The sequence below is a fragment of the Drosophila subobscura genome, chromosome E (genome assembly GCF_008121235.1).
Source record: "Drosophila subobscura isolate 14011-0131.10 chromosome E, UCBerk_Dsub_1.0, whole genome shotgun sequence".
Classification (NCBI taxonomy): domain Eukaryota; kingdom Metazoa; phylum Arthropoda; class Insecta; order Diptera; family Drosophilidae; genus Drosophila; species Drosophila subobscura.
This window is the reverse complement of record NC_048531.1, coordinates 7,103,234-7,125,230: the sequence shown is the minus strand read 5'-3', so window position 1 is coordinate 7,125,230 and position 21,997 is coordinate 7,103,234. Positions and strand designations below refer to the sequence as shown.

General features: G+C 44.8%; 3 protein-coding genes across 4 annotated transcripts; all 3 read left to right on the top strand.

Moving 5' to 3' along the window:
* The first annotated feature begins 1,999 nt into the window (after positions 1-1,999).
* LOC117890529 (CDK5 and ABL1 enzyme substrate 1) lies at positions 2,000-13,463 on the top strand. Of its 2 annotated transcripts, XM_034795447.1 has the most exons (8): positions 2,000-2,951; positions 10,043-10,429; positions 10,487-10,613; positions 10,683-10,831; positions 11,451-11,483; positions 11,798-11,915; positions 11,975-12,165; positions 12,231-13,463. In XM_034795447.1, exons 1-8 carry the CDS (start codon positions 2,152-2,154, stop codon positions 12,574-12,576), a joined length of 2,151 nt encoding a protein of 716 aa, XP_034651338.1. In that variant the 5' UTR covers positions 2,000-2,151; the 3' UTR covers positions 12,577-13,463. The 2 variants fall into 2 exon arrangements, with proteins under 2 accessions (XP_034651338.1, XP_034651339.1); XM_034795448.1 differs by lacking the exon at positions 11,451-11,483 and having other exon boundaries at positions 2,002-2,951.
* Positions 13,464-18,600: 5,137 nt separating this feature from the next.
* Positions 18,601-19,293, top strand: LOC117891480. Its single transcript, XM_034796959.1, has one exon. It carries the CDS (start codon positions 18,682-18,684, stop codon positions 19,087-19,089), a length of 408 nt encoding a protein of 135 aa, XP_034652850.1. The 5' UTR covers positions 18,601-18,681; the 3' UTR covers positions 19,090-19,293.
* Positions 19,294-19,932: 639 nt separating this feature from the next.
* On the top strand, positions 19,933-21,038 carry LOC117891476. The gene is made up of 2 exons (XM_034796956.1): positions 19,933-20,461; positions 20,530-21,038. The coding sequence occupies exons 1-2, from the start codon at positions 19,958-19,960 to the stop codon at positions 20,863-20,865; spliced, it is 840 nt and encodes a 279-aa protein (XP_034652847.1). The 5' UTR covers positions 19,933-19,957; the 3' UTR covers positions 20,866-21,038.
* The last annotated feature ends 959 nt before the right edge of the window (positions 21,039-21,997 follow it).

The window sequence follows — 21,997 nt, the reverse complement described above, 5'->3', positions numbered from 1 at the left end:
TTTGAACTACATAACTTTGAATATCAATGTTTTTAGGTTACATTAGGTATTATTAGGTATCAGGAATAATTTTCAATATTATCAGTTAACATGACTCATCCAAATGTGGCTCTGTTAATAGTTTACATACATTCACATACTGAAGACAAAAACCGCTGCTCGCGGTGCTTTAAATAACAATCACACTCAAATCAGAGTGAATACAATAAAATGCTTACATTTATATAGCAAATTGATTCTTCAAACGGATTTAATCATTGTGTCATTGTTTAAAGTTTTTGCAAGATAGTAAAATCAAATAGAACATCAAAAGCGAGGAATATGGTTTAAGATTACGGTATATTTTTAAAGTGAAATGGTATATTTTGGTATATTTTTGATGGTCAGAAGGTTTATTGTATCGTTAATTCCACAGTCACACTGTAAGTAAGTTCGGTTCGCAAAAAAAAAGAATCAAACAACTAAAAAAATCCTCCGAGTGTTGACATATTTAATTTAGCAATTTTACGCAACGCAACGAAAGCAGCTGCTACGCTACGGTCGCGAAGAAAAAGAGAGAGAGAGATAGAGAGAAAAAGCAAGAGAAGGAGAAGTGGAGAAGAGAAAAGAGGCGCGTTGGCAAGCGAAAATCAAAGTCTGTAAAAAAATTAGTTGAAAATTCTATAAATAGCTCAAAATGACGCGCTTGAAACATTTCTAAAAAAGTTCATTAAACATAAGAAGTCTTCGTATTTTTTTAGTGGTAAATATCAATATTCATTCAGATATAGTCATGCTTATGTATGAATGTGTGTGTACGTGTGCCTGAAATATTTTCGCACACTCTAAAAACCACACACCCAACACAACCAAACACACACACAGTTAAATTGTTCCCCCCCTCGCATTGATTTTCCCGCTTTCCCTTAAAACCAAGACCCGTTCTTATGAGCGGAACGGCATTCCAATTGGTCCACACATATTCCAATTAAACCCCGCTACATGGCCGCTCTCCCACCCCCTAACACTGTCTGTCCATCAGCTGTTTTGGTATCGAAATTTTCCATGCTCTTTTTGTGATCTGCCAGCGGAAAATTTTCCGGTCTTTTAGGGCTCTGCGCTTCCTTGTTCCTTGGCAGTAAAGAGAGGTCCGAAGCAGCCTGCAAGTGTTAGATGGATGGCCTTCGGCGAGCCGGTTTCCCACCCACACAATTGACACACTGACAACAGCAGCAGCAGCAGCAACGCAACTGCAAACGAAGCTTTTAGCTGCATGCAGCTTTTGCAGCCACCGAAAGCTCATTTTTCAGCACCATAATTAAAAAAGAACATAACAGATTGAAAAGAACAGGAGGTTCATAAGCATCTTTGCACAGTTCTGCATTAAAAAGTAATTTAATACAAGTCTTTTATGATCCAAAGTGAGCAAATAATCTTAAAATTTTCTGCTTAACATTTAAGAGTTTTTTCCACAGAAAACTTAGTTTTATGATGGCTTTACCCCCTTAACTGTCGAATCTCCCACACATACGCACAACCATACACTGCCAAAGCTTTTACCTTTCCTCCCCCTCGTGTGTTGCTTTTGATCAAAGTGTTTTATTGATTCCATTTTTCTATTATTCTCCTACCTTACTTTCAGCCAAAGCAACGCAACAACAACGCATCAGCGGTAACCAATAAAAGTGCATAATAAAAAGTATTAATAATAATAATTGTATAAAAAGAGCTTTGTTCTTCCATAAAAAAACAGTTGTCCCATAAATAGGTGCGAAGTATTGAAAATTGCCACCATGTCGCGTACAAGTAATTTGTTTTTCAATTCATCGGTGAGTTTAGAGACTAAAAAGAGTAATTGTTGATACGAAACAACAACAGCAACAAACCCACACCACAAAAAAATAAAATAAAAGTTTAAATAAACGAAACCTACAAAAAATAAAACCCGTTTGCGAGTGAGAGAGAGAGCGATTGTTCCAGAAGAGTCAACAGACAGAGAGAGAGAGAGAGAGCGAGAGAGTGCAGCAGCAGGTTGACAATTCCACACCAGAGAGAGGGGAAGGAAGACATTCCAGAAGAAACAAAAAAAAACACATTCCAAGCAACCCTCCCCCAGCTCAAAACCCTCGAGTCGGTAACATTTTGCAAGTGAAGAAATCGGTTTACTGCCTAATGGCAACATCGCTTAATAAGACGAGACACAGGCGCAGATTGGCTGCGATCTCGTTCCTATCGAATATCTCATTAGATGGCACACACCGGGACACAAAATTTGGCGCAACATTCGGCAGCAGCATTATCTGCAACCAGAATAAGAACCCGACCCCGACCTACAGCAACGGCCACGCCACGTCGGCGTTGGGACTGGGCGCCGGAGGCTACCATCAGCACTATCAGCAGCATCATCAGCAGCGCGGCCACTCGGCCCAGCAGCAGGCGAAGCAGCAGCAACAGCAGCAGCAGCAGAACCACCAGTATCAGCAACATCAGCAGCCACCCCATCATCATCAGAATGGTGGCACCTCCATACCCATCCTCTGCACCGCCATCGATGTGCACATCGGTGGCGGCCTCGGGGACTTTGGAATGCTGCTGGACGAGTGCACCACCGCCGCCGCTGCTGGCGGTGGCAGTGATGGCGATGGGCATTTTAGTGAAACTGAAAATATGGGTCAATACTTGATGAATGTCCTGCCTACCGACCACAGTGCGGCGACCATCAGTCCCGCTGTGTCGGCTGAGAGACGCAACATAAAGCGACAGGCTCCGGGCAGTGGCAATATGAGCATTCGGCAGCAGCAGAAGCAGCAGCATCAGCAGCAGGCGCGGGCATGTCCCGCCGGTAGCGGAGGATCTGGTGCCGAAAGCGGCAGCGATTCGGATAGCGTCAAAATACCGCTCAAGGTGTCCAATCTGGGCAGCGGCGGTGGCGTCGGAGGAGCAGGGGCAAAGCTATTGCCCCTCAGAGAGCGGTAAGTGAACATTTTTAGTTCTTCAAATGCCAAATTTCCTTATTCAGAATTAATTAGAATTTTCCATAATTTTATTATTGTTTAAAATCCACCTGAAATGCAACCATTGATTGACAGCCAAGTTGACGTCAAAGAAAAGACTTTGGTCCGTTCGCATATTCAAACATATTTCTCTTTGTAAAGATATTTCCTGCTTTGGGCACTTATTTATGAATCATACTACATATATCATCGCTGGGAAACTTGTTAATTCGATTCGGGGTGTGATTGGGGTTACTTTTTGAATTCAATAATTTATGTGGCACAATTGTTGGTTTCATCTGTTGCTATTTGTTATTTTGGGCACTAATTCGCTGTAAATGATTGAGATATCCGCGCAAGTTTGCACTCGCCAATTGACGCTTGATATCTAATTAGTTTACAAAAGGCTCAAATTGTTCAAATGCGGCGAACACAGGTTGACAAGGTGGACAAACAAACAAACAAACAAGCACTCGGAGAAACAATGATCCACACAGCAGGTGCATTATTATTTCAGAATTTTCAACACATTTGTGAAATTTAAATATATATTTTTTTTTCGAATATTTTTTCCTCATCTTTCGTTACTGACGCATGGACAATATTTATGTGTGCGCATATACAGTGGGCCAAAAAGGTGTTTTTGCGATGGAATAATATCTATTAGAAATATACTTTGTAGCGAAACTATAGAAATATATGCACATTGTGTTGAAGTGTTTCACGTTTTCGTCGCCTGATTATGAACAAACGCCAGTGGGGCTGGTTGGCTCTCCTCTCTGTTGCTTGGGGCTATAATTAGAATGTATCCAAAGATGTGTGTGGCGGGCATTGTAGAAGCGATTCGTTGATTGTGTGGCGCCCACAATTGCAACGAGAGACGTGTGCCTCTTCAATTAACGTAAATTGGACAGCGTGCCCCGCAAAATTGTCCAAACAACAATTGTGCATGAGCGAGGCGGCGGCGTTCACTTAATTTGAATCTAAAGCTTTTATTGTGCCACAATTCGTGTGCCGTTCCAGCCCACACAGAACACACCCCCTAGCAGCGGCTTTGCGGTTTCGTCACGCACTTTAAACGTTCTGTCAATCGTTAAACGGCTCTTGCTGTAACTGTAACTATAACTAGTCATTGTCTTTGGTCAGGCGTTGACACGCAGCGTTTAGCTGTGAATCATCGATACTGCTAGACACAAAACAATTACGCAATAATTTGTGCAAAAAAAACAATAATGGGAAGAGGGAAACAAAGAGCATGGAGGGGGAACATTGAACGACTTTAAACTTCCTTGAACTGCCGCTCTCGCAGGGACTCGAACTACCCTACACACTCTCCCACGTGGCCTTTCTCTGTGTGTCCCACTCTCTCTCTCTCTCTCGCTGTCTGCGTAACACTCTCTCGCACGCACTCTCTTCATTCACACTCTCTTGTAAGCTTGAACCGGTGCATTATTTCTTATTCTCTCCTTGGAAAGCTTTGCAAAGCTTTCACTTCAATGCCAACGCATGCGACAAGTTACATTGAACCCGCCGCCGCACTCTGGCAGCAGGTGCTTTTGCAATTGCTGCTTGCACCCGTTGCGCTTTGGCAAACTGACCTTGTTTCTGACCCCCCACAGCACCCCGCATACCACATGCCCCTCTATTCGCCTTACCGCTCGGCTGACTGCGCGGCACTCTGCTTCTTTTCACGTAGTACAGTTTCGGTTTCAGTTTCTTTTCGCCTACTCACTCAACTGGTGTCGGCACCACCCCGGTAGCCCTTTGTGGCAGGGGCAGAGGCCTCTCTAATTGGGTTAGGCTTTTATATTGTTTGTTCACATATCCCTCACAAAATATGCAGTTGGCCTTAAGCCAATTGGCTTTTCATCGACCTGTCAGAGCATTTGTTCGGGTAAATCATTTTAAGTTACCTGCCGCTTGGGCTAATTACAACAGCAGGATCCATTAAAACTTTACATTTTAAACCAAAGGGATAGGTTGTTGATGTTGATCAATTTCGTACAATTTTAGCTGCCTTATCGTGTTGCCGATTAGATTATTTCCCAAAGATCCATAGTCACAGCTGTACTTGAAAGCGATCTTAACTTTAGAGATTACTTAAGATAACGGCATTGACGTGATAGACAATTTGGCTATGCTTGTACTCCGAAAGTACTTAAGCTATGAAGTCAGGCGACAGAGAAATGATTATTCTAATAATACAAATCTACATATGTATATGTACATACATATGTACATATTCTATCGTACATCTATAATTGTTGGGAGCTTGATGTTTAATTAATGTTCTCTTGTACTTTGGTTTGTACTTTGGCACTTCTGATACCAGCGCAGTGCCAAAATGATGGTGATTCATGATTCAATTGTTGGCCAGCAAATAAACCGCAAGTGAACATTAATTCTGGAATATCTCTCTTTCAGTAATAACATAACCATACAAAGACTTCTCTTGCGACATTTTAAGTTCCATTTAGAAGCATCATCATCATCAAAGCTTCATTTCGCTTCCTGTTTATGGAAAGAGTTCATTTTTACCCACCAATCTTCAATTACATTATTATTTCCGCTCCAAAATGTGAGCCTCAGCAAATTTCCAAGAGCCCACAAATTGTTGCAAAACGAAAATATTTTGCTATGCGAGACTCCCTCACAGTTGTCTCTCCCTCTCTGTGGGAACATTCTTGCAGCAAAAAGTCGCGCATGGTCATAAAAGGCAAAGCGCTGAAAACTACGACGCAAATTGAAAATCAACAACAAACTACTTAAGTCCAGTTTTTGTTTTGAAATTTGAGTAAATCTTGGAGTGGAGTGGAGTTTGGCAATGTTGATGAATGAAAGAGTTGAGCAGGCAAAAACATTTAAAATGCCTTGCCGAAAAACGTAAACAATTTTTTGCCTTCTCGCTCACTTCCTCTGCGGGGAGACTCGCGACCCGAGACCCTCGAAGGCTCGTCACTCATTCAGAAATTGCGTCATGCCCTTTTATTTAATTTAATACCTTAGCCTGGTCCCCCCGGCGTCTCTATCTCTCTCTGTCTCTTTCTCTTGCGTGCTCTTGCGGAAGCTAATTCAAGGACAGCCCAGCCAGCCGGTAAAATATCTGAAACTTAGCATTGAACTTGAGAAGGCAAAAGCTTTCCATCCTGCGGCCATATGGCAACGCTTGCACGCATTGGTTGCGCCTGGGCCGTCTCGTTTCAATGGCAATGGCAGCAATGTCAATGTCAATGCCAGGGTTCGGCAAACCTGTCCAGGCCGAAGTCTCCTCCTACTCCCCTCCTCCAAATTGCTGAGCAACCCTGCAGCAGGGCGAGGCACTCCACCAAAGTGGGTAACCTTGAGGCCAGAGTTTTATGCAATCGAAGACGTAATAAGAACCGGTTACTCCTGCCGCCGCGCCGGTTGCTGTTTGTTTTCGTTGTGCTTTTGAGGTTCTAATCCTTGAAACAGGCAGTAGCAGCAACAGCAGCAGCTCTGATTATTGCATTCTTTTGTGTTCAAGGTCGTGAAAATATGTCTTGGCATAGCCTCGGGGTTGTTCTGTGAGTTATATTGGGGTTGCAAATAAGTGTGTCAGTGGTGCAACAAGTTTATATGCACAAAGGATGCAATTTGCATTGGAAGCCTGCTCCCAAATAACCCGTTTCCACATTTACAACACCACAAAGTTCCCTAGAGAATGAAAGATCAACACAGACAATCCATAAAGCTCAACATTTATGGATGCTAACAAAGAACTGAACGATAAGAAGAGCGTATACTAGACCACGTATTTGTATGGCAATTTGTTTGCCTATCACTCACTCACGCCCATTATCCATTCCCCCATCGACCGTTCGTTGCGCAAGCTACGACACTACCCAAAACAAAGCCCGTAGTAGTGCCTTATCATTCGAAACACCAAATGGTACAGGCTGTGACCAGGCAGGCTTCTCTTTAAAGTGCTTAATCGTTTCGTTTTGTTGTTTCCCCTCTCTCTCTCTCTCTGTCACTCTTTTCTCATATTAAAAATCAAAGCGGTTCGAAGCGGTTTTGATGGGTGTTCTCTTTTGCTATGGTATTTTGTTATTCACTTCCACTCTTTGCTGTGCAGTTTATTCATACAAAAAATTTAACAACGAGCAAGTTTGAAGTTGCTGGCAGTGAAAGCTTTCCATGGCTAAGAGCTTCTATTTACTATACATATTTATGTATGTATGTATGTATGTACATGATCTTCAATACCTTATATCTTATAAAAATACAAAAATTCATTTATTTGCCCTAATTTATTCCCTTTATAAACAAACTGTTCGAGGTCTGCCCTCTTTGGTTTGTATTTAATTTTTCTTTTTGCTGATCCAAAAAGCTCACAATCGTTCTTCCACTCTACCTTTTGTGCTGATTATTTGTTTACAAGTTGGTGTTTCTCCGTTTCTCTGTTTGTCCGGTTTCTGCTTCGCCTAGCCTTTCCTAACACGATTATTATTATTGTTGTTTTCCGTTTCTCTCTCTCTCTCTTGGTCTTTCGCTTTTTGGTTTCACCTTATCGATAACTCACCTTTGTTTCGAGCTGAGAGATTAATTGATTTTGGCCTTACAGCCGAGGAGCAATGTGCGTCATTCTCATGGAGGAATCATCATATGTACATACATACATACACATGTAATGCTCTGCTAAAGCTTTGAACTTTTGATTGCGCGTCTTGCAAGTACATATTTTCGTTTCGTACACATAAAACATGTTTTCGATTTGCATTTTTGCATATGTTTGTATCTGTCTGTCTACTATTATTATTATTCTCCATCTATGTCTACCATTTTCTTGTATATGTATATACCCCAGACTTTTGGCCATGTTTCGACAAACTTGCATTCCATCTGAGGCACGTGATCTAGTCAAATGTGAGGGGGCAGCCTTATATGTATAAAGAGCGTACTGCCATTACCGTCGTCTGTTTATTCGCTGATAACCGCAAAACCAAGAAGTCAGCGATGACAATGAACAAAGCCTGTGACTGATAAATTTACCATTAAGGGGAACGGGCGGGGGGACGGTACAGATAGCGCAATTAAAACATTAAACTTTCAATTCTTGGAGCTTATAAATGTACATATGTACATATGCCTCTCCCCAGCATGATTTATTTGCCCTGGGTCGTCTACAGATGTGAAAAGTATATTTACGCAAGCGTTTAGTAGCATTTCGGTCAATATTTGCAAGTCCGAGATACTCTTAGATTAAAGATCGTGGCACAGCTGGGCTGCAATGAAATACGACTGTATGGGTTGAGCAAGATGGTTTTGCCTTAGAGATTTCGAAAGTTTGTAGTCTTGTCCCAAGATTTGTATCTGTTGTTTGTACAGGGGGAAGCAGTGCTACTTGTGGAGAGAGACTAAAAGATTTATGTTAACGCATGGGCTGTAAAGATCGTCTACATACTTTTAAGGCTTGTCTTCTGTTAACACGATGTTACGTTCCCGTGGCTGCTAATAGATCTGTTAATGGGATTTTTCTTCTGAAAAATATTTACACTAACGCCTCAATAACATAACAATGCTCAGTGATGATGAAAAGTTTATTTTGAATGCATTTTTCCTTTTCGAAGCTAGAAGCTTGAGATAATCCCATTTCGAATTCGTCAAAAACCTATTGTTAAATATGGAAATTTTGTTTGTTTAAATAACAGGCGCCCAGCTATGGAAAGTTGGAGTTTCCAAAAAAAAAATATAATCCGAAAACTATCAAAAAACCTCTGCCGCACAAACACACACCCACACACGTACAGTCAAGGTCCGAGAGTTGCATTTGTGTGCGATAGCTGCAGCGTATGCTTGGTCTCGCTCTGCCCTAATCGGGCACTCTTATCAGCTCTCTCATACGCACGCACACACACACACACTCATTAGCGAGTCAATAAGTTAGGCGAAAGAGAAACACAAAAGCAAACGCACAAAAATGTTTGTTGCGTTGCGGCCGACCGGGGGCCCTTATTACATTAACATTTTGGAGGCTTCTCCTGTCTCTGACCTCCTCCTTCTACTTGCTCTTACATTTGTAAGCGGAAAGATTCGTGCTTCGCTTGCTGTGCGCCTGTTAGAATGCTCCAACTAATTAACGGGTTATGACAGGCTTGGCGCCACCTCCATCATAATTCCAATGGGAGTGGGGTTGCACATTTTGAAACTAATTAGCATCTTATACGTGTTCTTCTTATAATCCCCAATTAGTTTACAGTTCATTTGACTCTCTCACTGTCTGACTTCTGCTTCTGTGGCACTCACGCCACTTGCTTGGTTTGGTGCCCCCCCTCTCCACGTGCGGTGCTCTTTATTTGTCGAGTTGTAACCTCGACCTAGACCAATTATCCCAAGGTAATATGCCAGGCGCTCAGAGAAAGCAGCACAGAGACGTTGACTTCTGTTGCTTTGCCCTTCGACGCTGTGTGTGTGTGCGTAAATGTCGGTATTTTTCACTTGTGTGTAGATATTTGTTTTCCAAAAATACCCATGCTTCGGTGACGGAGCTGGAGCCCCCCACCACCACGCGATAAGCAGCTCTGATCGCCCTTAGAAAACCAAATGAATGAATGAAAATCTTGTGTGTGCAGCATAGTTTTCTGATTCCCTGTGAAAATATCGATCATTGCATGAGGGGTGTGACGAGACGACCCGCCTGGCAGCGCACATGTTTGTCATTGAATTTATAAATACCAACGAGAAAAAATATGTATTTTTATACCAAAAACAACCGCACATAAAATAACAAGAGTGAAAAAAAGCTTTAGAGCACACAATTAAGATACTCTTGTAAATAGTTTCACTGAAATTAAAGCTTCCTAAATTCCTGAAAACTTTATGATAAACGGATCCAATCTTCTCTAAAAGACGCTTCAAAGCTAATGAAATAGTTAGCATTCCCTGAGCTATAGAGTATAAAAAACGCCTTCAAGGTCCATTCGAACAAAGTTTTTGGATTTTGCTGAGGTTTTTTACGCACGTTTTCCACTTGTCTCGCATCTTTGAGCGCCTGTTGCCCCTTAGATCACTTCGATTCTAACCGATCCTCATCTTCTGTATCTCCACAGCACCTTCAGCAATGGAGCAAGCGATCAGACGAGCATGCAGCCCGAGCGGCGGGCGCGCTTGAACACGGCGCCTGGGATGCGGGCTGGCTCCAATTCCAGCATCGTGGTGGGCGGCGGCCTCAAGCGAACGTACATACTGAGTGGATCGAGTGTGAGCCACATCACGGATGACAGCAGCACGGAGAGCCTCGCGCCGGCTGGCAACTTTTCGGGCAGCTTCCGGAACAGCCTGAGCAAGTCAGTGCAGATCACTGACAGCCGCAGAGGGACGACGAATGTCCAGGGATTGGGACTGGGACAGCGGGATGAGCGGATGGTGCTGGTGTCCCGCAAGATACCATTCTTCATATTCTCAGCCCTGCCCTACTACAAGGGCAAGAATGGAAGGTGTGTATAAATAATATGGGTATATAATATAAAGTCTAAGAAATTAATCATTTCTAGAACCGAATTCCGCAAGGAGGATCGTCGTCGGCGTAATCCTTCCACATCACGTCCTCTGAGCTCCATCAATGATGCCCCATTCGATCCCTTTGATTTGATGGGCATGCAAAAGGCCGAGAGTGGTCAGGTGAGTCCGTCAATTTGGATTCTCGAAAAGATTTCCTTACCAACATCTCTCTGCATTCTTTGTTCTCAGGATATATCCTATGGCCATCTCTTGATACCGTCGCGACAGTACGAAAAGGAGCGCAAGAAGTATGGCAATGCCTCGGCGAATGCCTCAATCTTCGAGAATCAAATGGAAATCACCAGCACAGCTGCGCTCAAGAATCACGGCATAGCAAGGTTCGTGCCAGGTTGCGGCCATCCCATACCACCACGTTTAGGATCTACTTTTGTATTAATTATATTGAACACATTCGTTCGGTTCCATTTCGTCATACACCATGTACCATTGCCACAAACATACATCTCAACCGTCATTGTGCATGGCCCGCCATACCGAATGATTTATTTTGTTAGCATAGTCCAAATAGTCCAATTATATGTACAATGTAAGCTAGAAGGAAGTCAACAAGAGAAACGAAAACATTTCTCATATTGCTTTGTAATCAGATCCTGCTCCGTTTTTTTGTTTTGGGGCCCAACTTGTAGCCGAGAATTGAGGCACTTGGCTGAGCAAACAAATTGCAAACACTTTGCGTCATCATGAGTCGAATCGAGTCTGTTATAACCCAATAATCCAAGTGTTTGGTAAAGTCCACACTCGGCATGTTTCCAAACTTTGTATAATCTTGAATTTGTATGAGCAGGGAAATATTTATGTAGTAATCCAATCAGCCACGAAACTCTCAGTTTAGTTTGTATTTCTTTGTATTGGTCGATCCAACTCGTACATTTGAATACATTTTGTGGCATTAACTTGTTGCTAATTCATTTAACGCTTTGCACTACTTCGTTTCAGCACAAAAACCATAACCAAACGTCAAGGCAAATGGTAAATTTATGAAAGCAGCTAATATGACAAAAAAATAAATAAATACCAGCCAATCCAGCCATGATGTCGCTATCCTAAAGACCCGAGGCCTGTGGCCCATGGCTGGGTTCTTGCTGCCAAACGCTTTTAGTCCACTAACCAATTTCACACACACACACACGTACGCACACACCCACTCCTCGCACACACAAACATCCAACAGAAGAACATTGCTTCAACTAACCCGATTCCGCCTTCTCTCACGCTCTGCCTTAAGACACTTTTCTTAGTAGATATTGTTCCTACAAATAATAAAGTTCCCCTCCTCTCCCCAGGTGCTTTACGTATGAGAATAACAATCGGAATAGCGCGGCCAGTCCCACGCCCGAGAACAAGCTGGATCTGGACATGGATAGCATTGTGCTGGGTGGTGACACACCCCGTGGTCAGACCGTAAGTGAATATATTTGCACAGGGAATTTCTTTATTTAATATCCATTGATCTTCGGCAGAATCAGTACTCGGCCAACATCTTGGATGATCCAGAGCTGATTGCCGGCAAGCATCGCACTCTGTTGACCTTTACATCCTACATGACGTCGGTGATAGACTATGTGCGGCCATCGGATCTGAAGAAGGAGCTGAACGATAAGTTTCGCGAGAAGTTCCCCACCATTCAGCTAACCCTGAGCAAGTTGAGGAGGTATTATCCTGAGTAGGCATCAATCTTTCATGAATCTCTATTAATTGTTTACCTTTTGCCCACAGCATCAAGCGCGAGATGCGCAGGATCAACAAGCTGGACACTCGCATCGATCTGGTGACAATTTCGCAGGCCTACGTCTACTTTGAGAAGCTAATTCTGGGCAATCTGATCAACAAGAGCAACCGCAAACTGTGCGCTGGCGCCTGTCTGCTTCTCAGCGCCAAGATGAACGATGTGAAGGGCGACTCCCTCAAGAGCCTCATCGAGAAGACGGAGAGCGTGTTTCGGCTGAATCGCAAGGAGCTGATATCGTCCGAGTTTGCGGTGCTCGTCGCCTTGGAGTTCAGCCTGCATGTGCCCATGCACGAGGTCCTGCCGCATTACCAGCGGCTCCTCTACGAGTCCTAGAATTGGCCTCGGCGCTGCGCCGAAAACACTTTGTTGGCAGCAGCGCAGGTGGTGGCGACAGCGGCGGCCACCACCAAACAGCATCTTCGTCGCACCGGTAGTCGCAAGTAGGGCGAGACGTGGGAGACATTATTTCGACCAAAAACAACAAATCGTTAGTTCAAGAAGAGATCGCTGATTTCAGTGGCGCCACTATATCCAATGAGTTCATGTAGAGTGCATATGTATATGTAGGTGTCGCCACATAGAAATGTTTTTGACATGTAGATCTTCTGTAGCAAAAGAACAACTTGTGGAGTGTACGGTTTTCTTTGGCCGAAATGTTTGTTCTTCTATGGGGTATGTCACAGCGGGATTTGATTGAAGTTAGGCGGGGCTACTACTCCGTGTACTCCACAAGATAAAGGAACCACAATAGAACATATTTGAACAAACCACAGTAACACATTCTTTTTGCATAAAGAAACAAAATCAATATTTATTCAATTCAATCCGTAAAACATCAACACATCAGAAAACCCTGATTGCAATATTCTATATACTATCCATTTAGGATTTGATCGAGCATGCGAAAAATATTAGGCTCTCAAGACCTCCAAGTGCAGCCCTTTGGCTTATCAAACTGCAACGCGAGTAGATTCATACAATACATATGCGGTTATCGTGCTTATTATATTACATATACATAGAATTACATAGAATAAGTTGTACTACAAAAAAAGTTATAAAAGAAAAAAAAAATGACCTACATACATACATAGTACATACAAATACCCCCACAATTTCATAATCCTTAGATTCATAAGTGTTTTTAGGAAAGTTACATATGTTTTTCTTGGGTTTTCTGTTATTGACATTTCAAAAATGAATAAACTTAACTTAATCAAAAAACCAATAACGTTAAACGCTAATTTATGCAGTGATAAGCTGAGCTCTTATCAACATTTTGTTGTCGCAGCCACTGCTACTGCTTGTGCTGTTGCTGTAATGTTAATTTTATTCAAATTTCCACATCGACGATCTCTGCCTATTGCTGTTTGCTGTTGGCCGCGTGCCCAAAGCTGGCTAATCCGACCGGACAGGGTCGAAGATCCCACGAAAACCCCAAGTCGCATCGCCACGGAAATTATTGATTGGCTTGACAGTTGAATGATACTGATGATGGCCCCATCAATCAGAAATCAATAAATTACTTACGATCGATTATTTGTCGGCGCAACAGGGGCACAGCAGTCGACAACAGGTGGCAGACACGACAAAAAAAGAGTTCTCTAACCCGCGATAGCCCGAAAAAATACGGGCCAGCACCAGCACCAGCACACGTGTGCCCCAAGAGGGGAACCTACGCGGCACGTCGGGGAGCGGAAAGAGCTATGCACGTTGCGTTTTGTTGGGTTTTTCTTTGTGTGTGGTTGTTGGTGCCATCCGTTAACTCTTTTGTGATAAGCATTCATATGTGTTGTAGCTAAAAGCTTTTCGGGCAGCCAGAAAACGGGCAGAGGTCGCTACGACACAAGGTGTTTGAGCACGAGGTGAGGCATTCCCAGTGAGCGATCTGACAATACTAATGATTTGTTTACTTATTTATCATGTTGGGTAGAGCAAGTGAAATGGTGGACAACAAAATAGGCAACTCAAATCAGGGTAATTGCCTTACCTTGTAATAATTGGCTTTGCTAGTGTAGAATTACATACATACAGAGAGTGTGTGTGTGTAATGCGTTGCAATCGCATTTTGCTTTTGCTCCTATCAGCACAATTTAATGGGGGACGAACTCTAAGAGAGTTGGTGCGACCATTCAAATGCCCTAAGTTGAGTAACGACTTAACAATTTACTGATATTCACCTGTTTCAAGGTGTACACTAACTTTAATATCCCTATATACCCTAACTACTCCCAATCTTCATTAAATTTGCATTAGTATTAAATAATTGGAAACAAAGCTCTCTCATTAGTGGTGAGGGAGACATTTTCTATTTTAGCATCTCTCTCACTTTCTCTCTCTATCTCTGCCTGACGCTCTCTGCATGGCTTGCCGCCACATGACCCTGCATAATGGAAACGCTCAAAACTAATTAACGCAAAAGCAAAGCCGGAACTGAAGGCACCATCTAACCTCCCCTTCGGCACTTCTGCCTTCCGCTCAATGTTTTGGCCGTTTTCCACATTCTCTCTCTCTCCCGCCACGCGTTCATTGGGTCAAAGAGAGTGAGTGAGAGTGCGGTCTCTACGGTTCTGTTTCTGTTCGCCTGACATGAACGTCTGCTGCTGCTGCTGGTCCCGGCTCCATGGGTTGGGCACTGGATTAGTCGTGTGTGTGAGTGCAGTGTGTGGGAGGCAAACACCCCCTTCACCCAAGTTTATTACTCATTAGCACGCACAACTTTCCGTCCCGTCCCGTCCCGTCAGCACTGCTGAGGAGAGAATCAGAATCAGAAGCAAAAACTTTTGCTCAAACTTAAGCTCATTTATTAAGAACCGAACCCCATCCGCACACACGCAAACACACACACACACGAGAACTTTTTCATTAAAATTTCGCTTTCATTTATTAGACATTTTTCTTGAACCTCATCCCCAGAACAGGCCTCCCCTCTCAGATAGCACAACTCCCGGCACTGCGCCTTATCTTTTGTGGTTTCTCTGCGTTAACAGTTGTTAGTTAGTTCTATTCTGCACCCCCCACGCACACCCGCACCATCACCCCACTCACTCTGATTGGAAAGTTCTTTCTTTCATTTGGTCTTTCTTTTGCTCGCCTGCAACGGGACCGTTTTCATGGCTTCCGACCGACCCCCCTCCATCATTGAGGGACGACTGGCCCTGTCCAAGCGACCGTCCGACCAATATTCCATTTGCTGTTGCTGCTGCTGCTGCTGGCGTTGCTCCCGCTACTGCTGCTGTCGACGCTGCTGTTGCTGCTGCTGCTGCTGCTGCTGTCGTCGTCGTAGTTGCCTGTCGACTATCTGCGGTTTTCTGTGCGCCTGATACTATGCGCCGAGTTAATTGGTTTGCAAACAAATTAACCAACGTGGGTGTGTACGTTTCCTAATTAGCAGCTTTTGTAATTAAATATGCCCGCAGCCATACAAACTCACACACACACATTCGTGTGGTAGTCGAAAGAGCGAAAGGGAGGGAGGGTGCGTATGTGTGTGGGCATGTACAATGGTATAACGGTTCATGTGACGCACAGCGGCGTCTCTGCCGGGGCCACTTGACTTAGCTAATAAACGCAGACAATAGTATACGAAATCCCCCCTCAGCGGACGCCCCACTCGAATGGGTATTCCAGTGGAGAGAAGGAAAAGAGAGAAGGAGCGGCTGTGGTTGACTGCTGTCGGCAGGGGAAGTGAGTCGGGTGGCAGCCAGCACTGGCGTCCCAAATGAAAATGCATTTTAATTAGGGGTTTTGTTGGCTTTTGTTTTAAGTTCATTTTTGTTCTTGTTGTAGCCGCTGCTGCTGCTGCTTCTGGCCTGGCTGTGTCCATGGGGGAGGGGGTTTCATTCATTCATTAGTTGAATCGAGTCATGGATGCTCAACAGGGTTGCCGAGTGTATAAAAATGGGAAACAATTATGTGAATGAGGCGTTGGATAAACGATTTAATTCGCATTTTTAATGAAAGTTAAAAGTTCAACGTGAATCGGCCAGTCCACATGTTACTTTCAGAGTCTGAAATCCAAACCAATGATTCGCCATACCCTATTCAGGATTACATTTAATAGTCTCTCCAAAATTTCCCTTTCAGCTGAATTCAGACACTGACTCGACAACCCTGGACAAGCCCAGGCGATAAGCGAACCCAACGGGACAATGAAAACGAAGCGAAACAAAAGTTTGGCCAGCAAAGTGCACCCAGGCAGGCTCTCAGTTGGAGGGGGATGGGATACAATACGATAGGCTCTCCCTCTCTCTCTCTGTCTATCTCTATCTCTTTCTCCTGAATGGGCTGTAGTACGAGTACTACGGCACCCACAAGTTCTGCTTTTTGCCAGTCATTATAAACGTTGTTGTAGTTGCTTTATTCGATGCAGACAGCAGGCAGGCAATGGCAGCCCCACAGCAGCAACAAAAAAGGGTCCAATTAAAAAACCACGACAATTAACGGGGAGCCAAGTGAGTTAACTTGGCATAAGTGGAATTTTAATTGGCAACACGAGAGAGAGATGGCCGGGAGCCGAGTGACTTGCCGAGTGCCGATAAGTGCAACGCCGTGGAGATTCGAGTCTGTGGGTTAGGTAGGGTGGTGGAGGAGCATGACAGAGACGACCCACGGTTTGCGGGGGGGTTTATATGTATTCTCGTTATATGTATGTAAGTATGTATGTTTGTGTGTACGGTTGCCGTGAGTCCGGGAAGGCGAACGATGGAACGGAGCAGGGCGGACGACTCTCCCCTCCCGGTAGTTAAGTAAATGAGCATTTTGTTTCACTAATGAACACTAATGAATGCCAGCCAGCCCAGTCAGAGAGACAGCACTTGGATTAAGGCACGGACTCCGTTCTCTCTCTTTCCCTCTCTCTCTCTCTCTCTAAGTGTGTGTGTGTGTGTGTTGGGCCTTTTGTTGGTTTGGGGTTTTGTGTTGTTAATTAATAAACACGAAAGCCCAGAGAGAGACCCCGTACCTTCCATTGTGTGTGTGTGTGTGTGTGTGGATGGATGTGTGTACCCAGTTTTGAAGGGGTTAAAATAAGCAATTAGTTGGATTTTCGACTAGGCGCACAGAAAACAAGCAGACGTTGAAACTGGCAAACAGGCGGAGGCAAGGCAAGGCAAGGCCAGACCTGGCCGGGCCGACAGGCTGGCAATTCTGCCAGGCCAACAAAACCGAAATGAGAAAGTTTCAAACTGTTGCCCTCCTCATCGTCGTCGCCGTCGTCGTTGCTTCTTCTAACGAGGCAGCGGCGCAGGAGCTCACCCATCGCTGGCATGGGGCATGGGGCAAGGGCATAGCAGAGAACCGAGCAGCGTGGAGCGGAAAGGGAAGCAGCGCCAGCGCAAGAGAGACTCCCGCCTAGGGAGTCCATCCAGCAGGTAAGCCAACCACGCATCGTCCCCGCCTCGCCTCCGACTCCGACTTGCTGCGGTGGGAAAAAGTTTGTGCTGGTTGTCTGTGCGGCTGGGGCTTAATTAGTGCAGCGATGAGTCGAGCAATTAGCATGGACACGAACCAGAAATGATGAATGGGGCAGACAGTTGCCCAGTAGCAGGTTGCCGTCTGCGATTGAGTATGGTCACGGCTGTGGAGGTGGAGGTTTCGTTCTCTGAGATTTTTGTAAGGTAAGCAAGGTAGGTTTATGTGCGGTAAGGTTGGGAAAAGTTAAGCCCACACAAAACACAAGCAATAAATCGCCCTACAAGGTTCTCCCAACGCCCATAGATAACAAATTAAATAGCAAATTCCTTCTAAGGCCGCAATCTACTTTCATAATAATTATTCCTATGAGTATTTCCATACTCAACTGATTTACAGAAATAGATTGGAGAGCTTCCAAAAATAACAGCACAACAAACCGAATGCGGCAATGGGGAAACATTCTAATTGATTTCCCGAACATGTCGAATGAATCACGTTAATCCAACGGCAATCAAGATCAACTATGTACATACATTTATATAAATATTTCTTTTTGTAAGACGCCTATGACAGCTTGGTCGCAATAACTTTCCGGCGAGGGTCGGCTGCCATTGAGCTGTTAGACAAGATGACTTTATATGGCAAAGCGCCAAGCGACGCGCCATTGTCTGCCACCGGATTGCGAACGGAGTGCGAACTTGTGGAGGAGGCGACCTGGAGACTGACGCTGCAAACCCGTTCGAAAAACAGACGGAAGAAACAGTCGCTCAGCCGGCGACATGCCCCTGACGTCAGCGATTCAAATAAGCCAAGCTACAAACACGAGCTGCACAATGTGGGGGTCGGTTCGGGTCTGAGCTGATCTGCTGGCAGAAAACAATCATTTACATGACGAGTTTTTCGCTCAAACCAGGTGAAATCATATTTTAGAATACGACCAGCACTGAGTTGGCTCAATCGTGTATTGGAACGCGCAGTGAACACATCGAACAGGAAAGAACAGAGACTCCAGATAATCCAGAGATGCCGCTACGCAAGAAAGAGGACTACATACCCATCAAGTGCGAGGGCTGGGACGGCAAGTTCGTCTATCAGGATGGGGCCGTGAACAACGTGTCCAAGGTGCGGCGCCACAATCAGAATGTGACCAACACCAACAACTTCTACGGCTGCAGCTCGGAGCCCACTGTGCTGCCCACCGCCTGGGATGGCACCTTCGTGAAAAGCGGCGAATCGCGCATCAAGCCCGAACGCAATCGGTCGGACGATCAGGACTATTACGATTACAACTCGGATCCGACAGTGCTGCCACCGACCTGGAGCGGCGAGTTCGTCACCGATCCCAACGATGTGCGCATTAAGCCAGAGAGAAACTTCTCCGATGCCCGGGACTATGCCGAGGCGAGTCGCTTCAAGCTGGTCCAGCATTGAGAGAGAGAGAGAGAGATCCTATCCCTATGCCGATCTTCTATTACATTTCGTGAGCAATCAAACTAACTCTGCAATCAGCATACGTATTCCCCAATTTGTTTAGTTCGGTTTCGCATTGTACTCTAACCTAAGCGTTCGTTCGTTGTATTTTTATTGTTATAGATATTTATTCGTACACCTAATAAACAAAGCAACAAAACTCAATTCATTGCTAGAAAGTTCCGTTGTGCAATCACCTTCGGTGTGGCCTGAGGCTACGTGGGTGTAGGCGTGTCTCCCCCTCCAGATATTCCGTGGCCTTTTATGGCGATATATTGTGATCGTGTTTTTGCCTCATAATTATAATATTTATTTCAATGCCTCCTTCTTGGGGAACTCAAAATGAATCTCGCAATCTGCTTGATCTTTGGCACGAAAACACCTCAAGAAAATCCCTCAACTAAAGCAATTTTCGAGGGAAAGCTAATCTCACTCTCTACTCTATTTACTCCCAAAATGTTTATTAGTTAATTGCAGTGCTTACTCCACGCCATGTGTCGCCCCGTTAAAAGCTTTTCGTTTAGGAAATAAATTAATTTCACTCTTTAGCAAATACAGAACTCAAGTGGATTCCGCGAATGGTGAATCCAATTGTGAGCCTTGCGCAAACACTTTGCCAGCTGGAGCAATTCCCCCTCTGACGATATACAGAGGAAGATTTGGTTGTGTTGAAAAAAAATATACAGCATGGAGAGTTTATAGAGGTCGCCGCTGATTAAGGCTTTTGTCACAGGGGAAGCACGGCCCCCCGATAAGAATGCGAGCAGGCGAGCGTCTATATAAACTGTAGCTCAGAATTGGTTCGATCCACAGTCACTTCGCAGTCAAGATGCAGAGCTTTCTCATAGCCACCGCCATCAGCCTGGTAATTGTGGGTCTGGCCGCTGCACAGTCGTCGACTGTAGCCAATTCCCTGGATGATTATATAGAACAGAATCAGCGGCAGTACGCCGCGCGAATCAGGCAGTATGAGGAGGCGTTGGCCAACTTTAAGACGCTGTTCAGCAAACGGCAGCAGCTCACCGATGTGCAGGCCGATCTGCTGCAACAGAAGCTGGAGGAGGCCTCCGCTCGCATCAACCCCCTCTCGCTGATCGACCCCTGGCACAGGCAGTGCGTCCAGAACTACAGCTCCAGCATCCCAACGATAGCCACTGCCCGATCGGGAGTGGCCAACTGCCAGGCGATCATCAGTACTATTCTGAACAACGCCGAGAGTGCGTACAACACGCTGAATAAATACTACAACACCAATCTGAAGAACTCCTTGGCGGACTGTGTGAAGAACTTCCCCAGTGCCCAGCTAAACTACACTCTCTGTGTGACCAAAGTGGTGAGTACGCCCTCCCGATCTTACCCCTCAACAATCCGTACTCAGATGCTGCCCATATCCGCCTACAGATTGCCGCCGCCAATGCGTACTCGATTACCAGCCAAAACAGTTTCAACACCTACATCAAGGATGCCGATTGCACCGCGGACTCGCGCATCAGAGCAGCCTGGACATGCTCCTCCAGGCTAGTGTATTCCACCAGCGCTGCCGTCGAAACCGCCCTGCGGCTCATAGACAGCTGCATTGACAACCAACTCGTGTGCGGATCCGTGTCCTGCTCGGCTGGCTGCCCCAATGTTTCCACCATAAGTCTAACGGAGGTTGACTTCCGCAATGAGACCGTCAGAAATCCCTTCCGCGGTCTGAGCGCCCAAGCTGGCTGCAGGGAGTTCCGATTCAAGTAGAGTCTTGCACGGATGAAACGAGTCTGGAGGAACGAGTATTCTAGCACCCGAGGAATGGGAGTTGTATTCAATAGATAAGGAAATATCTCAGATACTTATTCTCTTCAAGAGATTTTTGTCCACCTTTTAGCACAGTTCTACCAAAGTAAATAGTGGAATATGTTGAGCATTCATTTGGGTATTTGTGTACTTATTCTACTCGTATGAAGCCGCGACAGCTGAGCAAAGATTGAGAACTGATACAAATTGAATGGGGAACAGATGTATACAGATATACCCACAGAACAAGTTTTCTCTTTCATGAAGAGTACAAAATCAATAGTTTATGCAGTTTCCATAACCCTTTTTGTCGCCTCAAGCCAAACGATCTATCAGGAGCTCAGCATCAATCTGTAGCTGACTTAACATTTTAGAACATTGTACAGCAGCATTCCAGGTAGCTCTGGAATGTGAAGCAACTCCAAAGGCACCGCATTCCATCCCATACCATCCTCATTCATTCCATTCCCAGAATTTGGTATCACATCGAATCTGTGTGTGAGTGTGTTTTTTTCCTAAGAACATGTTCTATTCATTCACTTCTTTATCTCCGGATAAATGCCTGAGCACAGATCAAAGATCGGCACAGACTACGACTCGACGCACTGTAAGCCGATCCTTTGTGTGGATGGGAAAATGCGGTGCCTCTTGGCTTGATGCCGAGCTTGACACGGGCTGAACGTGTGAAATGTTGCAACTGTTGTGGCTGCACGCCAATATTGTTGACAGGCCCGCAGAGAGTGCAGTAGGTGAAGTCGGAAAAACTGCGGAAAAGCAGCACGAGCAGGTAGTCCACACATGTCGTTCCATGAGCAGATGCCTAGGAAATCTCTTTGATTTGGGAAAACGATCCTTTTCTTTGTGGGAAAATTACGATGGGAGAGATGAGAAGATTCTTTAGAAGCTGTTTTTTATCGTGTGAAAATTGTCAAATGTTTGTCAATTTTGTTGAACAACCGAACAGGAGATCATAAATGAACGATGCAGAAGATCCTGGATGGATGTACCAGAGGAATTGTAGAACAAGGACAACGATCCCGAAGAATAGCAACTGGTGGAAAGTACTCACTGGACCTCAAGCTTCTTTGGAACG